The sequence below is a fragment of the Lytechinus pictus genome, chromosome 11 (assembly GCF_037042905.1).
Source record: "Lytechinus pictus isolate F3 Inbred chromosome 11, Lp3.0, whole genome shotgun sequence".
Lineage (NCBI taxonomy): Eukaryota > Metazoa > Echinodermata > Echinoidea > Temnopleuroida > Toxopneustidae > Lytechinus > Lytechinus pictus.
The window spans coordinates 33668610-33688396 of record NC_087255.1 but is presented as its reverse complement, the minus strand read 5'-3'; the positions used below and the strand labels follow the sequence as shown (position 1 = coordinate 33688396).

The 19787-nt window shown below is 35.2% G+C and overlaps 2 protein-coding genes across 5 annotated transcripts in view; one reads left to right on the top strand and one right to left on the bottom strand.

Annotated features, from left to right (window-relative positions):
* The first annotated feature begins 373 nt into the window (after positions 1–373).
* Positions 374–16880, top strand: LOC129271237 (NADH-cytochrome b5 reductase-like). 4 transcript variants are annotated; one of them, XR_010295058.1, is made up of 10 exons: positions 374–496; positions 1805–2097; positions 3214–3396; positions 3757–3911; positions 4491–4572; positions 5488–5592; positions 10650–10853; positions 14344–14460; positions 14815–15915; positions 16023–16880. XR_010295058.1 is itself a non-coding variant. In XM_064106400.1 (8 exons), exons 3-8 carry the CDS (start codon positions 3223–3225, stop codon positions 14545–14547), a joined length of 924 nt encoding a protein of 307 aa, XP_063962470.1. In that variant the 5' UTR covers positions 374–496; positions 1805–2097; positions 3214–3222; the 3' UTR covers positions 14548–14632. The 4 variants fall into 4 exon arrangements, 2 of the variants coding, with proteins under 2 accessions (XP_063962470.1, XP_063962471.1); XR_010295059.1 differs by lacking the exon at positions 5488–5592 and having other exon boundaries at positions 379–496; XM_064106400.1 differs by lacking the exons at positions 14815–15915; positions 16023–16880 and having other exon boundaries at positions 14344–14632.
* Positions 16881–17148: 268 nt separating this feature from the next.
* LOC129271236 (sushi, von Willebrand factor type A, EGF and pentraxin domain-containing protein 1-like) overlaps positions 17149–19787 on the bottom strand; it is a 46613-nt gene continuing 43974 nt past the window's right edge. The window contains exons 32-33 of the mRNA XM_054908619.2: positions 19635–19760; positions 17149–19289 (exon numbers count right to left, since the gene is read on the bottom strand). Coding sequence (XP_054764594.2) covers positions 19222–19289; positions 19635–19760 — 194 coding nt within the window. The 3' untranslated portion in view covers positions 17149–19221. The remainder of the gene's footprint in view (positions 19290–19634; positions 19761–19787) is intronic.

Genomic DNA, 19787 nt, shown 5'->3' with positions numbered 1-19787 from the left:
TTCTCCTTTAACGATGATGTTTTGGCCTATACCACAAGCTATATACGGCTTTAAAGGGTAGCCTGACGAATGACGATTTTGTTTGATGCTTGAAGTATATTTTATGTTCTGTTTTATTGTTTTATAGTCGAAGTAAAATTGCAAATTTACATTACATTGTATCTTCATCATCATCAACATAGGCCTAATCATCATCATCATCATACTCATTATATATCATCTTCATCGCCATCATCATCAATTATAGCTATCATTTTACCTCTCTAGAATATAGGATCTCAGTTGTTGTTGTTGTTTTTTCACAGCTACATGTAGCTAGGGATCCAGGCTAAAAAAAATTATATACTCCTCAGCATGCATTCCATACAACTTTTCTTCAGTTATATGGAAAGCTATCAGTATTACTGACTGTGTCTATCTGTGAGGATATTTTCCGTAATTTTGTTTAATACACTCTACTTCAAGGCCGGTCATGTTTAGCATTTTGAAATGGACGGTAAATACTGCATTCTGTTTTATATTAATGATTATTACTTTGTTAGAATCGAATAGTATCAGGTAATGTGTAGTATTGCGCTTTCGCTACCGAATCCCCGCCGACATCGGCGCTTGCTCTCGTTCGACGCGAAACTCCCGGGATGCTCGGCGCGCGCGGATAGACGGATGGGTAATTGGGTGGAGCGTGGAAAGTAGAGAGGCCTGAGCTGAGACAGTGAGAGGCTAGCTGAGCTTTGGCTTTGTCTTAGGCACTGGCGGATCCAGGAGGGGGGGGGGCACAGCCGGCCCGTGCCCCCCCCCCCCCTCCCCTCCCCCTTTGAGAAGCAAAATTAAAATTTGTAATCATGTAAAAATATTGTTAAAACAGAAGTGTGCCCCATCATAACCTTGTTCATTGAATGAGTGGTGTGCCCCTCCTTTGAAAAATTAAAAGTGAAGTGAAACTGAAGAAGACTTTTTTGCTTGTCAATTTTTTCGCCTTTTCGGGGACGAAATATCCACAACTTAAAGAAAAGTACCATCATAACTTAACTTAAAGTTATGATGGCGGTCTACAAGTCTGGGCACCTAATACTTTGAGTTACAATACATGCATGTAGTGATGTAGGCCCTACTTTCAGAGAATTCTCAACTTTAAAAAAATGTTTGAATTTTGTTTTCTGTGTTTCATACGTAACGGCATATAATTTATTTCTAAAAGGTCAAGGTCATATGTCACAATTTTTTGCATGATTATTCTTCTCCTAGATATCTGCCGTCATGAGGGTATTCAATTTAATCAGTCATTTAACACTATTTTTCAGGTCATTAAAGCCTCTGAAATGTCCCATACGTAACGCGCGCGAATTTCTTGGACTTGCCCATACATGTATGCGAACCAACTTTCCAGGCCGAGGTAAGCGATTTTGCTCTTTTTTATATTTTAAGATATTTCAAAACAAAAAACGGATAGCCACTCACCGGAAAGAGCCTCGGTGAGAAGTGAAAAAAAGTTTCAGCAAATATTATTTCTGTTATGTAGCGATGTTTACCGACATTTCAAAAATCCATAGGCCTAATGAAATCACGTTCGTAGTGTGAGGTTAGTAGGCCTATAGCTAACCTAACACTATGTGTGAGTTGTCCGTTTCTGTCAACTTAGTAATTTAGTGCTAGGAATTTATCGTATTTCAAAATGCCTTTTTATAACTTTTTTTTTTTTTAGTTTCTCTACACATAAATATCTCATCCTGGATTGCATCTTTTGTTATAAAGCTAATATAAATGTTTATCTTCTTGTTTGCATTTTTCGTGTGTGTTCAATCAGAGCCGGAGCTAGAGAAAGTGAGCAGTCAGAAAAGGAAACGGGAGAGTGAAGAGGAACCAAAGCAGTATACAACCAGCAAGCAAGTAGTAGAAGAAGGAAAGTCATGGTGGACATGTATGATGCTAGGGATCTCACAAGATAACACAAAGCCACAGGGAAGGAGAGTCGACAGAACAACACTCAAAGTAAATGATCAGTGAATGATAGCCATACCAATTGAACATTGTACCAGTCCCATCGATCTGATTTTATCCTGATTCCTTGATTTGTGCATGAAGCCATTCATCATACAGGTAATGTTGTTACAGTAAGTTTTTTTACCTTTTATTTCAAAATGCCAAGCCTACCCCAATTAAAATGTTGATATGAATGTAAATAGAATAATTGGGCAGGAATTCATTTGTTGATACATCCTCAACTGCCTAATTGTCACCTACAGTGTAGTCTGTGTTGTGTATTAAGGTATTAACACACCCCTTTCATAAGTGTAGGCTATGACTCGGTGGAAAACTCTTCATCCCTCAGATAAGATGTTAAATAGAGACCCTGGCCCGTATTCTGAAGTTGGGTTTTACTTTAACTCAGGTTTAAAGTTGTGGTTTAAGTATGGATAGCCAACTGTTACATAAATCTATAACGGTATGGATATCATATTTCAGCTCATTTGGCTCTCAAATAATTCATAATTGTCTAGGCATTGTTAATAGATGATTGTCTTCACCATCGATGAATCAGGAGAGAGCACAGTAAACATAAGAAACATGCAACTTAATAAAAAAATTGACACTTTTGGCTTCCCATAATTATAGCACAAAGTTAGACCATGGTCTATTTCTAAGTTAAACTTGACTTCAGAATACGGACCCAGTCACCTCCTTTGCAACTTGTATTTTAGGAGACCCGGTTATACTCTATTCAGTTTATTGGGTTTTTTTTTTGCCTCCCAGTTACACTTGATGCCAAACAAATAATTTTGAAAAAAAGGATAAGTTTTCAATGATGAACATCTTTATGTATACCCAAGGTAGCAAATCTACCAGTTTATATCTGATCATCCCAAGAGTTAAAATGTAGTGGCCGGATCAGAAGAATTTAACCAAATTGATCACGACTGACAGAAGATGCTGGAGATGGAGAGTTGTCAGGGATAAGATCAATCCATGGTCTTACCAAAATTGTTGAAACTTCCCTGTGTCTTGCACATGGAAATGCTGATAAATAGTATCATTTTGATGAGAGGTGAACAATTATTATACCAAGTCAGTATAAGTTATTGATGAAAACCAATTTAAACGTTGAAGTATATCCCATTTTCCTCCTGTTTTGTGGATCAAATCCTTTTTTTATCAGTACCGGTACTCTTCCATGGTTTTGCTCCTAATTTTCACCTATTTCATTCATCCAAGCAGTGTTGATTCATGGCTAATGTACCTGATGTTTGTGAGGAATGTCAATCAGTCCGCCCAGCCACGCCCCCTCCTGATTCCTGCTGTGGTTCAGGATGTGCCGTCTGTGTTTATGATATTCATGATCAGGAGATAGATCTCTGGAAGAAGACTTGCAAACGTAAACATGGTGCTGATGAAAGTCAGGTCAGTCAGTTTGGGAATCCCCCTTCATTTCATTAATGCTTTAGTAACTTGGGATACCAAAGTCAACTCCTTTGTATGGGGAAAACAAACTCATCTATTTTTCTTTTCATCATTGACCAAGTGTATACATGCATTGTCAACACAGATATCCAAGTTTAGTTTTATGACATGCTGCTCTGGGTTTTTATATACCTCATACGGGGGTGTGAGAATTCAGTCTTTTAAGCTGATTTCAGCAGCTTTTTGTGTGTACTTGTACCAAAATATATGAGCTTTTGCAATTTCAGTTTGTTTTTTTTTGTGGGCATTCACACCCTGGTTATTATTTATCAATTTATAATTGTGTCTCTTATTTTCCAGTTAGAAAGCATTGAAAGTGTCATGGATCTGATGGACTATAAATATTACACTCTGCAATCTATTGTTCCAGTTTGTACAAATACAGCGGTCTACAGATTCACATTGCCACCTGGGAAAAAACTGGATCTGTCTATTGCAAAGCACATCATACTCAGGTAGTTGTCATCTTTAGTATTTCAAAGTACAAAGGATGGGGGTAAAGGCCTTCCATGATAATGAAATGGCATTTTAGTGTGGGATTTCAGCCTGGAAAAAAAATAAAATGGGGTCTGGGGGCGATTTCACCCCTGAAATGTTCAAAATAGCCCTGGAAAATCCCCATTCCCACTGCAATGTTAAAGCTTATCCAATGTTGCAAATTGAAGCTGTAGATCGTGAAAAGTAGCCCCTGAAATTAAGATAGTAATGTTTTCCCTAATTGCAAATTTTTGTTAATGCCTTTGTATTTCCTCTTCTGTTTTATCTGGGTTTTTTTTTACGTAATTCACATTTGCTTAATTGAAAAAAAATGAAAGATTTAAAAATGAAAGCATTTTAATGAATTGTTTGGGCATGGAAAGTTAATAGTGTACCGGAACTTTTATTTTAAAGTTAGTCAAATATTTTATTCAAGCTCTTATGTGATCTATATGATTTTTCTCTCTTCTCCCGCTCCCTCTCATCTTTCTCTTCTCCCCTTCCCCTTTTATCACCAACTCTCCGTCTCTCTCTCCCATATTTATTTATCCTGACAGGGGTAAACACAATGGCAAGATGATAACCAGGCAGTACACACCCATCTCACATGATACAGGATTCTTTGATGTTCTTATAAAGGTATGAAGATGAAACATGCAACAGTGGTTTGTAGTAATGTTGTAGAAATTGTTAATGTATTGTTTTCTGACATATTTGGTGTGTATGACATTGAATGCACAATTTATTTGCATATATGGAGGATACATGTAGGTGAGAGATTCGTCTTGTTACTACTCTTCTTTTACATGTACATGTTTTTTTTTTTGTGGGGATTTTTAAAGCACCTCTGTAGATCTCATAACCCACTTGAAATAAAAACTGCTGCTAGAATATAAATAATCAGTGTCATGTTTATTGCATCTAGGCTCTTGTGTCAGAACACTGCTTGATATTCAATTCTGAATATGCTAGAGTATTAGTTACAGGTCTGTGGGCTTATGTGTAGTATGAATATGTGTATGCCAAATGGCAATATTGGGACACTAAGTGTTAAGGCGCCTGCATACCAAATACAGTCTGGGAGATGACTTTGATAGTAGGCCTACTAATCATGAAGTGAAAAAGAATTGTTTGTATATACTCATCAAGAAAGACAGGCTGGGAGTTTCAAGTCGCAAGACTGATGGAGAAAGCATTCTCCCTTAGATAATACACATGACTCTAAAATCTAGGCCAGCAAACTATGTCCTTGATGTGGCCTTAAACCAATCTCTGCTACCTACATCTAGAAAAAAATACAGTCTTGCAATCATTTTATAAGTGATTTGATAGGACATGGGATATGGTTACCCAGACCATAATTGGTATTTAGGCCCCTTAAAATGGAATATGTATCAGACTAGTGATGTTTGTAGCACTATTGATTCTTGGAAGACCATCCAGCTGATATCTCACCAAGTGTTGTAACTTCAGGTAATAAAGGGAAACTTATTGATATTAATTAATTAATTAATTAATTAATTTGTAACGTTATGCATTTTATGTTTCTTGCAGTTGTATGTGGATGGGGATATGTCTCAGTGCATTAAGCAGTGGAAGATAGGTGATAACATAGAATGGAGAGGACCTTTTGGGTCTTTTACATACCAGCCAAACAAGGTAATCTATCAAGACTTAATGTACCTTTTGCATGAAAACTTTTATATCGTTTCTGTTGTTTTCTAAGAAAACATCTGCTGTTTATTTTGCCAGGTTTTTAAGGTTGACTGAGCCCAATTTCTTGTAAGGTACATTGTTCCTGCAGGAATTCCACAAGTGACCTTTCATTACCAATTCTCACACTTTCATCATAGACAAAAGAAAACAGGGTTCCCAGCCCATCAGGGAATATTATTTCACTTTTTTTTCCAGTCAAGGAAAATCAGGGAATTTGGTGAAAAATACCTAAAATCAGGGGAAAATGCCTCTCATAAGGGCATTTTCACCACAGATGGACACAGAGGCAAAAAATCAAGTTGACATTCATGTCAAATGCTTTATGTTTTTTAATAAAACAAGACCTGAAGTTTCTGAGACAAAATTTTTTTCCGACTCTGGCAGCCATTTTTTATTTCATTTTTTATTTCAAAATGGCTGCCAAAGTATGGATACAAATTAGTGTTGAAAATAGTATATTGATACATATTTTGTTTTGACAGATTTTTAAAGAACAGGTTTGATCATGATGTTTTCGCCTGTGATTTAGCTTGCTATTATAACACTTTTTAAAATCCCACAGAAAGAAACACCAGTTATTCATTCATCTGATAAAAAAAACATTGATAAAGTATGTGATATGGTATGTAATGTCAGTTACCGAAAACATGAACTTTTTTATTCTCATTTCCTGGAAAAGAGGATATATTATATGAAACTTGGTAGATGTCCTCTCTAGGTAACACCCCTCCCTTCTACACCAAAATTAAAGATTACCAATTAACAATGAAGCCATAGGGTACCATTAAATATATGTAATGTCAGTTACCAAGTGGAAAATGTAATGTCAGTTACCGAGATGTAATGTCAGTTACCATGATAAAACGTTGGTTACCAATATTGAAATGCAAATATGTGGTAAATTTTATGGTGAAGAAATATTGTATACTTGTTATTTAAGTCTTTCACTTTAAAAGTCACACCAGAAGGAGCTTGCTATTGACTTTTAAAAGGTATTGTTCACAAGGAATACTTTATGAAATTATGAAGGAAGTTGCATTCCCATCGTGCAAAAAAAATTACTATGAAATTGTTTTGTACATGCACTTACCAAGTACCTAATTGTTTGTATCAGACAATTTTTTGTTTGGTTTTCGGGGGGGGGGGGGAGGGGGTACTTTTCCCAACCTATTGCCTAAATCTGCAACATTTTTTAAGCTTAAAGTTGAATTAAGAAGACGATTCCAAATATTGAGATATTTACATTAATAGCAACGTTACAACCCCCCCAAACACTAATAGGTGATTCGACCCCCATTTTCTTTTTTCAAAATAGTGAATTTGAACGATTTATCCCTACCCATTTTCCCTGAGTTCGCTCCTGCAATGCCTACCGAGACGGGTGTTCTTTGAGTGTGACGTCACCGGGGGGTATTCGGTCCCGGTGTAGTAAACAAAGCAGTGCCGTTGTGTGTACTATGCACGTACTCCTTCATATGGAATAACTGCAGTTGAAGTTGTATCTGCGAGCCATAGAACTTGCAAAGAGGAAATGATTAAAATATTTGTGGCCGTACTATTATTCCAAATATGTGAATTCCCTCAGAATGATACTATAGACCCTAAAGGAATAATTTCAAGGTGAATAATATGAAATTTGATCGAGATCTTCTCACCAGTCGATAACGTAGCAGACGTGTTATTATGACATATTTATCCGCGTGTGACGCGGCTCTTGCAAAAAAACACAGTTGGTTGCGGAATTGCTTTGTGCCGACCGGCCGCCCGCTCCGGCGCAGCTAGCTGTCGAGCGACCGTACCGTTCTTGTTGTCTTCAACCATAGAGATGTATACTAATTACTATATATATCTTTTTGTCTTCAACTCACTTGCGAATTGCGTTTGTATGTGTGACGGTGACCCCTAGCGTAATTAAATATAGAAAACAACTCAGAAGGCCGAGAAAGAATACTATACGTTTGGTTCAAGATTGTTCTGTGGAATGAGCTATGAGTGGAAATGATCCAGAGGATATAAAAGTGGAGTCAAAGACAAAAGAAAAGAAGAAAAAACGCCAGGGGATCGCTGCACGGCCATGAACTAAGTCGACATACCAGACCATAACAGTACACTCAATGCCTAGCTGGGTGTTGTGTGTACTAGTATTATGCGTTCAGCGCGCGCTGAGCTCGCCGCCGGAATTACTTTCCAGCTACTCACTTGATTGAACATCGTGATAAAATAAATGAGAAATAATGAAAATATCATTCAATAACTCACTGTTTGCTATCTTACATCATGATTGAAGAGTTCATGGTGGTTATTCATACTGTTTTTTATACAGGGAAAGTAAAGATTTGTACATATCAGTCATATTTGTTTGATTTGAGTTGCTTTGAAAAAAAATTGTAAAATATCTTTCTCTCTCTGCATAGCATTTCTGTATGACATTCAGGGACCTCTTATACTAAATTCCCCCCGGTGACGTCACACTCCGAGTGACTTTTCTGTACACTCGTCTCTCGGGCTCTGACAGGTGGCTAATTTCATAGACTTTCAAAGCAAAATATCGAGAAGGCAGAGGATTTTTGTGACATGCTATCTGTTTGAACAACTTATATATACTATATATTGTATGTAGAACCTATATTTATGGAAACTCACCCCCTTCTTAATTCAACTTTAACATTGTGATGAAGGGGATTTCCAGGGTCCCTTTTTTAGTTTCTAGGATTCTTTTGAGCATTGCCTCGCTAAAAGTAAATTCCTGGTTTTTATACAGGTCTGTTAGTAGTGTGGATGTGTGATACAATTTTGTTTTTGATTTACAAGTATAGATGAAAAGTGAAATTTGACAGTTCTGATCAATGTTGCATGGATCTACTAAAACTGTTTTTTTTTTCAAATTTACAAATAGTTCAGTTTCAGTTTAGAAGCTGGAGTTTATTTTTTGTTGACAGCTTATAAAAGAATTTAGCAAAGAAAATGATTAAACAAATTATGAAGAGAATTGAAATCCGATAGATGAACAAGCATTGCTTGCACTGACCAGAATAGAAATCAATAAAACTACATGGCTGCATGAGATTCGGGGGAGGGGTACATGTAGCCTAGGGGAGGAGGCCCTTATTCATTTTGCCTTTTTTGAGGGGAGGGGGAGGTTGGAGAAGGAAAAGGTTTAAAAAGTCAATATAAAACTGATGAATATATCATGGGTGTATAATCAGAAAAATCCATGTGTACAGTCAATGCAATATTAAATTACTATAGGAAAACATGTAGCTGCTATGACACCACCCCCCCCCCCCCCCCGAGTAAGTTAAACATACATTTCTTATCTTTGGATAATTAAAAATGTGAAGTATTATGAAACTTTATGATTTTAAAAAGCCTTACATATAAGTACCAAGAAAATTATGCCTTTGAAAATCATATAGCACTGGTAAATGTTAATGTGTATTGTCAGTTACCGACAAGTAATGATAAAAATGTTCAAATCAAAGAAAAGAATTAAGAAAAAGAAAAAGTTTTTTCATTGAAATGTTCCTAAAAACTCGGGTATACTTCCACATCAAGCTCACTTTCATGTGAAGCCCTGCACAGAAGATACAATTCAATGATTCCACACATTTGACTTCCATGTGTTATCTCTATGGCAAATTAAGTGTAATTATGTCAGTTACCGTAATGTCAGTTACCAGCATGGTTGTGGACAAATTATCATAGTCCCCAAAAGACAAAAACGAATTGTTTAATATTTTGACACATCTTAACCTAGTAACGGAGGTATATTTACATATTCAAATTATATATCTACTCAGGGACATGAGATATTTCAATTTTAATGAACACCCTGAAATTGCATGTCCTTTTGCGTAATGTCAGTTACCGACACATTTTTGCTTGCTGATGCGTAAAAAAATGTGGTTACATAGGAAAACTTAGTATCAGAGTATACAGCAAGGTTCACTTTATTAACTCTTTCAAAAGCAAACTCCCATCATTTGTTGTTTTAGAGATACACACAATGAAAGGTGTGAAAACATTGTGCCGTGTAATGTCAGTTACTGTGAAAATGCCCATAAGGGAAAAATCAGGGAATTTTGATCAGCCCAAAAGTCAAACGCACGGTAGTCAGACTGTGTTATATTTTTTTGCATGTAAAAACAGCAGCCATTGAATGACTGGTTATGGTGGTACTAATTAGTTTTACACTATTGTTGTTATACTGAAAATACATGTAATTTGAACAACAACTTAGAAAACATTTGAAACTGGTAATGGGTTTAAATAATTATCAGGGAATTTTTAATCTTCATCAGGGAATTTTGTTTTCTTTAAAAGCTGGGAACCCAGGAGAAGGAAATGCAGGAAAGCTGCTGTAAAATGATGCACAATATCTTTGTAGCACAATTCTTGCTGAAAGATGCCGCACAAAATTTGACAAGGTGCTGCATGTGACCATCATTGATGCATTTTCACCAGTAAATTGAAAGAGAAATGATGATGTAATGTATTTGCTCCCTGAATTTTATTATTAGTATTTCGAATTTGGTACTAGTCAATTTCAATACCCTTAGTTTCATTTCATATCTATCATTTACAGGACCATTATATTTTTGCTATTGCCGCTAGTACCGGTATAATACTGATGATACCCTTAGTTTCATTTCAATCTACCATGTGCAGGGCCACTATATTCTTGCAATTGCCACTGGTACCGGTATAATGCCCATGATACCCTTAGTTTCATTTCAATCTACCATGTACAGGGCCATTATATTCTTGCTATAGCAGCTGGTACCGGTATAATACTGATGATACCCTTAGTTTCATTTCAATCTACCATGTACAGGGCCATTGTATTCTTGCTATAGCTGCTGGTACCGGTCTAACACTGATGATACCCTTAGTTTCATTTCAATCTATGATGTACAGGGCAATCATATTCTTGCTATTGCCACTGGTACCGGTATAATGCCCATGATACCCTTAGTTTCATTTCAATCTACCATGTACAGGGCCACTATATTCTTGCTATTGCCGCTGGTACCGGTATCACACCGATCATCCAGGTGATGAGACATCTTGTTGAGAATGAGGAGGATGAGACAGTCTTCAGATTACTCTACACCTGTCGTTCCTATCATGAAATTCTACTCAGGGAAACCCTTAATGAGCTAGCTCTGTACTGGAATATCACTATCATCTTTAATCTTACACAGGTATTGAATGCATAAGGTTTCATATCAAAATGGATGTCCATATTTAAAAAAAAATCCATATTTCATTGTTCGAAATAGAAATCTGAATTAGAAATACTCTGAAAATTTATTTTGCCCTATTGATTGTGGGCCCAGCAGCTGCTCTATCACTTAAATCATTAAATGCCAAACAGGGTAGTAGCAACTCCAGACTCCCAGTCAGTCGGCAGGTCCCAAGAAAGTGGCTTCTTTCATCCAAGTGATACTCATGACTTGAGAAGTTTTGAATATTTAATGAGCTTGATGCAGACCAAAACACCTCTTTTCATTCGGTCATTGCTGCTCTATTGTGCATCGAATTTCATGATTTTAGTATCATTGTAAAGAAGAAGAATCATTCTTTCAGGTCATGTGTTTGAATTTATTCAAAGATTTTGTAATATAGATTAAAATTTTGATATTAAATATACTACAAAATAATTATTTTTACCTGACAAAAGCTGCTATTTCACACTTTATTTTTTTTTTAGCCTAAATGATATTTAGATCATGATAAAGCTGAATATGTATGCTTTAAAATGGTATAGGTTTCAAAATAGGAATTGGTTTAATCGGGTCAAGATCACACTTTTCATTGGCCAAGTACATAAAGCAGCTTGAAAACAAGAATACTGCACTCTGATTGGTCAAAGAGACCACACACTGGCAAATTCCAACGGTTCCAGTGCCTGGGTTCATGGGAAGGTCACTCTTTCCATGTGGTAATCTCCTCAAATTACCCGCGCCTGTTGTTCTGTGAACCTTATCCAGCCAATCAGAACTCTGAATTTCATGCAAGTACAAAATTTCAGAAATCTCGTCTTGTACCTTGGTGGGAAAAGTGTGATCTTGACCTTATTAAAAGGTGCAGCATATCATGAGTGGCATTGTGAGAAAGTACAGAAGTTCAGCTTTATGGGGATATATATATCATTGAGGCTCAAAATAAAAAGTTTTGCACAATTTGCAAAAGAAAACAGAGGAAGAAAATTCAGTTTTGAGGCACATTTTCAGGCCAGAAATTTACTTATTTATCAAAATATTGTATACAAAATAAATTACCAATATGAAAGAATAACATTTACGCTATCTGATGGTGCAATAATATTTCATTTAACTTGAGGTTAAAACAAGTAAATTCTTAGAGAAAGAAAATCTCACGAATCACGAGATTTTGCAAGGAGGAGGATTCAGCCACGAGATGATTTGGATGAATCTGGCCTTTTTGCTCATTAGCATAGGGACCTGCGGTCTGACTGACTCCCGGCTGCAAGACGGATGTTCTAACATCTGAGCGAACACATTTTCAAGTCTCCGTTCTCCGTAGGTGGTTCAAGAGGCATTTTCTCATGTTGTCTGTCTATCCGGCTGTCTGTTTTTGTTCTCCCGATAAAGGATCAACTTCAAACTTTGCCCAAGTATAATTTGTTATTATACACTCGGCAAAAAAAGTTCTTGGACACTTATAAAAGTTCAAATATTCCATATAGATATTTGATAAAAGGCAAATTATTGTATGTCAACATGACCAGACAATATTCCTCTTCCAGTATGAGATGACATTTTCATGTGAACAGTCATGCATGGGTGGTTAAATGCTTTAAACAATAGCAATGTCAGCAAAAGAAAATTGCAAGAAATGGACCATTCAAATGCTAATGATCATGGCCATCCTGTAGGCATACATTCAACAATTTCAACAGGTAGTTATCATTTGAATAGAATGCTTAGGGATGCATCATGAGATGCATAATGAGATGGATCATTTGGACATTCACTTTCAAGATGAAGCTTTCCAACCAAGAGCGTACAAGAGCAATAGGAATGTTGCAGTCTGGGCAGTCATTTAGACAAGTGGCTCGATATTTCCAAGTTTCACCAACAACAATTTCAAATTTGAACCAGCGGTATTTGGCTACTGATGAAGTTAGAGACCGCCCTAGGAGTGGTCGACCTAGGGCCACCACCCCTGCAGATGATAGGAGGATAAGGATAATTTTCTTTTGCTTATGCCAAGATACTGAAATTTGACATTTTTTTTATCGACTAACTTTGACTTAAAATTCCAGTGGAATAGTGATGCATCCAAGGTGGATAACTTTCTCTTCACCTTTAGAGTGAAATTTGACTTAAAGTTTGCTTTTATCGTTTAATGGATATTTATGCCACACAAACTTTTACAACTGAAAGAATGACTTGCAATTTTCTTTTACTGACATTGCTATTGTTTAATGCCTGTAACCAGCCATGCACTGAATTATCATTTCTTGCAATTTTCTTTGACTGACATTGCTATTGTTTAAAGCATTTAACCACCCATGCATGACTGTTCACATGAAAATGTCATGTCATATTGGAAGAGGAAGATTGTCTGGTCATGTTGACATACAATAATTTGCCTTTAATCAAATATCTATATATCTATATGGAATATTTTAACTTTTGTAAGTGTCCAAGAACTTTTTTTGCCGAGTGTATATTATATTATATATTAATATTGTGTAGGCGCTTTGTGGTCTAGAGGTTCTGACTCTCACCTTTCAAACAGAGGGTTTGGGGTTCAAATCCTAGCCATGGTGTGTTTTTCTTCAGCAAGAAATTTATATACACTGCTGCACTCGACCCAGGTGAGGTGAATGGGCACCCGGCAGGATTAATTCCTTGAATGCATGAGCGCTGAAAGGTAGCTCGAGCTTAAGCAGGGGTAATAATAACAATGTGCCTCGGAATAGATGTTTCTAGATAGATGGTGCTATTCAAATGCCTATTAGTATTGTACAGTGGTGCTCAAAAATTAGTGAACCCCATCAAATTCTGCCATGTTTTAGGTATTTGTGAAATAAGGTGATGAAATATTACATTCAAAAAGTTTATTTCTATAGGCTTGCCGAACATTGTATCATTGTTGTCTACACTCGGCATGAAGGAGTGCATTTTGTAGTGGGATTCACTAACCTTTGAGCACAATGGTCTGGTGTTTTTTCTAGGGGGTAATAAGGTCAAAGGTCACAATGGTCATCGAAATACAGGAAATATCTTGGTCTCGCGATAAGTAAAGAACAGTATAGGACTTAAAATTTTGAATGTATGCAGTCCATAGTCCGTCTAATTTTGCCAACTTTGATGAATAATCATTCAAAAAGGCAATTCGCATTGTTGAATTGTTTTGATTATTAAAAAAGTGAGAAGCAAGAATTTAGTAAATTTTATAGTAGTAGGACATTTTTAATAATAATAATATATAGAATTTTCTTTGATGCTCAAGGCCCTTAATAACCTACATTGAATAGTAGGTAATTGAGATACTGTACATGAAAAATTCTATATTCAATGCAAGGCTTGGTAATAAGACATCAGGCCACTTAACATTAGAGTTTCCACTGTAGTTGCTTAATTGCCTGTGCATATTCATATGGGGTTTGCATGCATATTGAATAATCCTTGTTTTTTCTGTTTATTTTATGTTTCCTAGAGCTCTCCTGGCAGTCATCCTATTGGTTATGGTGAGACTATCCAATATGGCCGCTTTACACGGGAGAGACTATCCAAAGAAGTAGCAGCATCAATGGGACGTCGTGTAAGGGCATTGGTATGTGGAACTCGTTCTTTTGAAAATGACATGATCACATTCCTGAAAGAATCAGGAGTATCGAGAGATTCCATTGAGAAGTTTTGATATGCAGGGTATTTTTATGCTAGCTTTCTTTAAAGGTTATTTTAAGGTATGATAAATTTATAAAAAGAAATAAAAATAGGGGCACTGTTCCAATTCATTACTAAGTTATATAAATGTGTATGCCCCAGAACAGTTATGGTGTGAGGTTCTTGTATGAAACGTAAATGTGTTTTTATTGGCTACATTTGTGATTTTACATGAAAATATATTTTGAATGGATGCCGATTAAAAAAGAAAAACTATCATGTTCTCTTCTATTTGATATAGGAGTACTTCTCAGTCATGGAATGGGCTGACAATTCCATGATGTAATTTGATTATTGCTCAAAGGGAAATTTTTAAAGAGAAATTAAAACTTCACAGAAAGAGTGTGCAAGATACAAAAAAAAATCATCATTTGAATTTGTACACAGAATCAACGTTTACAAAAGTTTCAATGACCACTATACTTTTGTATTAATGATTAGAATCTGTTGGGTGATATTCAAGATAAATTCATAATATTGACCCATAACCAGAACTTAAGACAGGTTTTTATCTTCTATGGCTAGCAGTAATATTTTGAATAAGTTGGCATGAAGTGTGAATTTGGCTTGAATTTGTACGTCTTTGTGAAAGCAATGATCATATTACAATATCACAAACTATTAAAAGTGCATTCAACAAGGTCATTTATCACACTTTTTATTGCACTCCAAATCTGATGAATGAAAATAACAGATTTATTGATTTTTTATATATAAATTCTTTATCCCAAGTATTATGAAACTCAGGGCTATGGTATATATGGTAATGGTTTTGATTGGGGGAGGGGAGGTGTCAAGTGTTCTAGAAAACACACAAGTGTTAGAATAAAGCGACCCAACTTAATATAAAGAACATGGTTTTAGTTTAAATTGAATTGAAGGATCTGGTGCTTGGTTGTTATTGCAAATTGATTTTTTTTTAGGGAGTTGTAAGCTCTTGCCGTAGGTCTACTTTGTAATGCTAAGACCAAGGCTACTAGATTTGTATTTGTATAAAAGTGAGGCAGCCATATGATGGTGACCATCAGTGAAAGATTTCAAATAGAAATTGAAAACAATGATTAATATCGAGCATATGAAATGAAAATGTGTGTGTCTGGAATGCACAGCATAAGATTATACATGTAGGGTATAAATTGCATCTTGGTCTACACCATCCCACTTGCTCCAATCCTATTTTTTAACAACCAGTTTGTCGACTAACCATTTGATTTAATTGCCATTTACCTTAATACAATTTGTCCATTCATCCAATAGGGCTATACATTGGATATAAACTTGGGTCTAAATAATGATTAGATGAACTGAGCCGAATTTCATTTGGAAAAAAATGCACAATAACGTACAGGAGAAGTGGAATTAGACACGGTGAACTATACTAAATGATTGTTTGATCAAGTGAGTGTTAGACCAAGTTATGGTATAACTACTGTGCTCTATTTCTGACAGATATTTGAATTGTATCCCATTACCCCCCCCCCCCTCCCGGCTTCAGATCTAGACCTTGAATGCTTGGTCTAAACGATGCATACTTTCATAGAACTATAATATGTAATCAGTGTTGATTTTTATTGTAATTTGTATTATTCAATTATGCGAATCAGGTGCAAAATACTATTTTCTATATGAATAGTTTCCTTGAATTGCATTCAAGGAAATTACATTGCATTGTATTGATATTGCATATTGTGTAGATATGTGGTGAAAATGATTCAAATTGTTGTGGTACATCAACCGTTTTAATATTGATTTTATTTTGTTGGTTAAGTGAAGATTTGCTACTTTTTTATATCTGTTATTAGCACATATCGTTAACCTTACGGACACTGGATGATTTTGCTATATATATTATATAGACTCCAGCTTGCATCTGTGGGCTCAGTCTCCATCGGGGTTAATACAATGACAGCACATGTTGGAGTTCAACCTTTGATCCAGAAAATGTATAATTAAAGGTCAAAATTTGAACAAACTCCAACATGACTCTTCTCAGAGCTTTTTTCTGTCATTTTTCTTTTGTATTTTTTTATTCTTGTACATTTAAATTTTATTTATTTTTCATTCTTGATCATTTTTGTGTGCAATCCATTTATACTTGCACAATTTCAACTTTAATTACCTCTCCTACAAATACTGGAAGAATGCTGTAGAAGCAAAAATAGCTTCCAGGTCTATCTTGTCAATTATATTCACTGAATTAGTGTCTTTTTCAATGAGAATTTTAACCTGTATATTATTCCTTTGATGAAAAAAGTGAAAATCTACAAACAATATTTGCAATAAATATATCAAAATATTGACTTCTCACTTTATATTAATAAATAGTGTGTTCATTATACGGTACTTGAATGTGAATATCCAGTGTATAAGCTTCACAGCCCCCCCCCCCAAAAAAAAAAAAAAGAATGGCTAAATGTAAATAAATAAATACAATTTTTCATTCTATTATTATAACTTTTCTCAAGTTTTGAGGTTGTCAGCATTATTTTGTAGAGAATTTCATTTGCATTGAAACGTAAAGATATAAAGAAATTCACTTCTGCAGAAAATGGTGACACATGCAATGTATTACAAGTACATCTCACATTTCATGTTTTATTACTTCAATTCAATTCAAATGGAATTTTAAAAAATTATATACATGTACAGATATATACATTTAGCTAATGCAATCGCAGCCTCAAGTATAGACTAATTCGGCTTGGTTGCTGTTTTCTATAGTAATTTTCAACTGGGGGGCTAAAAGTATGGCTGACAAAAGATAATTTTTAATATTTCATGTTCTCCAGAAATTAAATTTATATTTCACTTTGTTTGGGGGGCGGGGGTGAAAAGAACAACATCTCTAGTCCTTGAGAAATATATATCATCATCCCAGTTATGGGATTTTGTGTTTACCACACATGCATGTAAGAATTACTAAACCCTTCAACATTCTTTGACACGTTCTTCTACTACTATAAAAGTGCAGAACACTAGATCTTGTTCACTCAAAATAAAGTGAACTAATGACTACATGTATATTGTACTTCAACAAACTATCACATCAAACCAGATATCAGAATATCATGAATGATAACAGAGTCTATGCATGTCACATGATACAGAAACAACCAATCAAGACAAACTATTAGTACACTATTTACAATACCAAATTACAAATATGACCACCTAGCTCAAACTTGGTTTGCTTTGCAGAGCCTTCCGCTCGAGGATAGTGGTCTGAATATGCAGCCCAAGGTCTCTGACTGGGACTTGTGTGCAATAGGTCCCTCTTGAAGCAAGTTGTATTTGTGCTAGTGTTGTTTCAAAAGATTCAAGACCCATTTGTTGATCAAAGTTTGAAATGAAGACTACTGAAATCCTACAAACCATTACCAGACGAGGTTCTCAGTAAATATTGCAAAAGGTTATTCGGGCTTCAAAATAAAATTTGGAAAATCAGGTTATATTACAGGGAAACTCTTCCTCTTGTTTATCTGTCAGAATATGGAGTTGGAAATTCAACCAACCACAAAATACAAGCATTTCTTTCAAGCCATTTTATTATTTGATATCTGGAACAGCATTCAGGTCTCATGTGAAAGTGACGAAGAAATTTCAAACATTTTCTCTGAAACATCTTCTTTGAATTTCTCTGCTAAATATTTCCATATTCAATCAAAGTTTCATGTGGTATGTTTTTTATTGATCTTAACTAGTTATATATCATTTTGAAGCTTCATTTCTCTCTCTTCAAGCTGAATAAATAAAAGTAATTTTTGTCGGACTTTTTAATGAGTTTTGAGCCTGTAAGTCACATATATAAAAAATGTATACCTGTACATGCTGTGCTTTAAACAGAAATAATAACAATAGATTTGTCAAACAGACACAGTAGCTCCAGTTAGGAATACAAAAAAAATCGCCATCATGAAATCAACAATGCAAATAAAAAAATTACCATTGTAATCATCAAAAAGAAACTAATTAGATAGTAGTAATTGTGTAGACTAACAATAAGTACAAACAGATTTTAAAATAGCAAAAATTAAAATATGAATTTTCGTTAAAATCGCGTGAGATAAACATGTAAAGAAATTATTATGCAAATACCTAGTTTTGCATTATTTTGTTGTGTGAAGTTCTATAATGAGTTTGACATCGTGCAGACTTATTCTTTGGCATTCTATTATACAATGATGAAACTACAATTATTCATTTTGTTATTTTTCAAGAATCTGACAAATAAACCAGTGCTGTGATTCATTTGTTTTTTCATTCAGAGCTATAAATAATAAAATGATTAAGATTCAATACAATTAAAAAGCAAGAAATGGCGGATGTGACATTATCAGCTCCTTCACATATTCAATGGTATGCAAAATTAACCACAATAATTCAAAAGTTTAGAATTCAATAAAAAAAACAATATTGCTGCTCATCTGATATAGATGCCAACATTTGTAGTGTTTTTCTTTTTATTTACTCTTTCTGTATCATATTTCAAGCTCAGAGTAGACCTTTTTACATCACATACAAGCTTTGGGTACATCCTTTAGAAAGGCAGCCAAGACACATCTGATTATGCACAATATTCATCGATATGATAAGCAGATTTCTGTCAGCCAAGCAGTTGATATCATCAGTGAAAGGCTTATAGAGTAGTTCATGTTTGGCAGCTTGGATGTCTTGCTTTACAACGTGCTCCTCCAATACAGCGTGTAGTACACAAAACTTGAAGAAAAAAGAAACAAAAACAAATGATGTATAATTCCGGAGGACTGACAGCAAATAAAACATTGAATCATAGTTTTGTAATAGGTGCAATCTTTGTAATTTCTTTTGAAGGTGTTCCCTCTTAGTTTGTAACAACTGACGTATTGGCAATATAATCCAATGCAGAAATACCCTCCATTTCTTGTTTTTGTTAAATTTGTAAGACATTAATAAAAAAGAAGACAGTAGCCTGATATTATTTAGATCCGTCAATCCTAAAGCAATCAAAATACATGTATCAGAGCTTAAACAATCTGATGTAGATTAGACTGGGAAGATAAAATAAAGGCTTCTCATATTTACCATGTTCACATCTGGAACCAGTGAATCCATAAGGACATTGACAGGTGTATGGTCCCACACACTTCCCTCCATGTAGACAAGGTAACACACAAACTGGCCTCTCAAGAGCTGCTATAGATCCAAAGGCTAGCAAGAACAAAGAGAAATGATCAG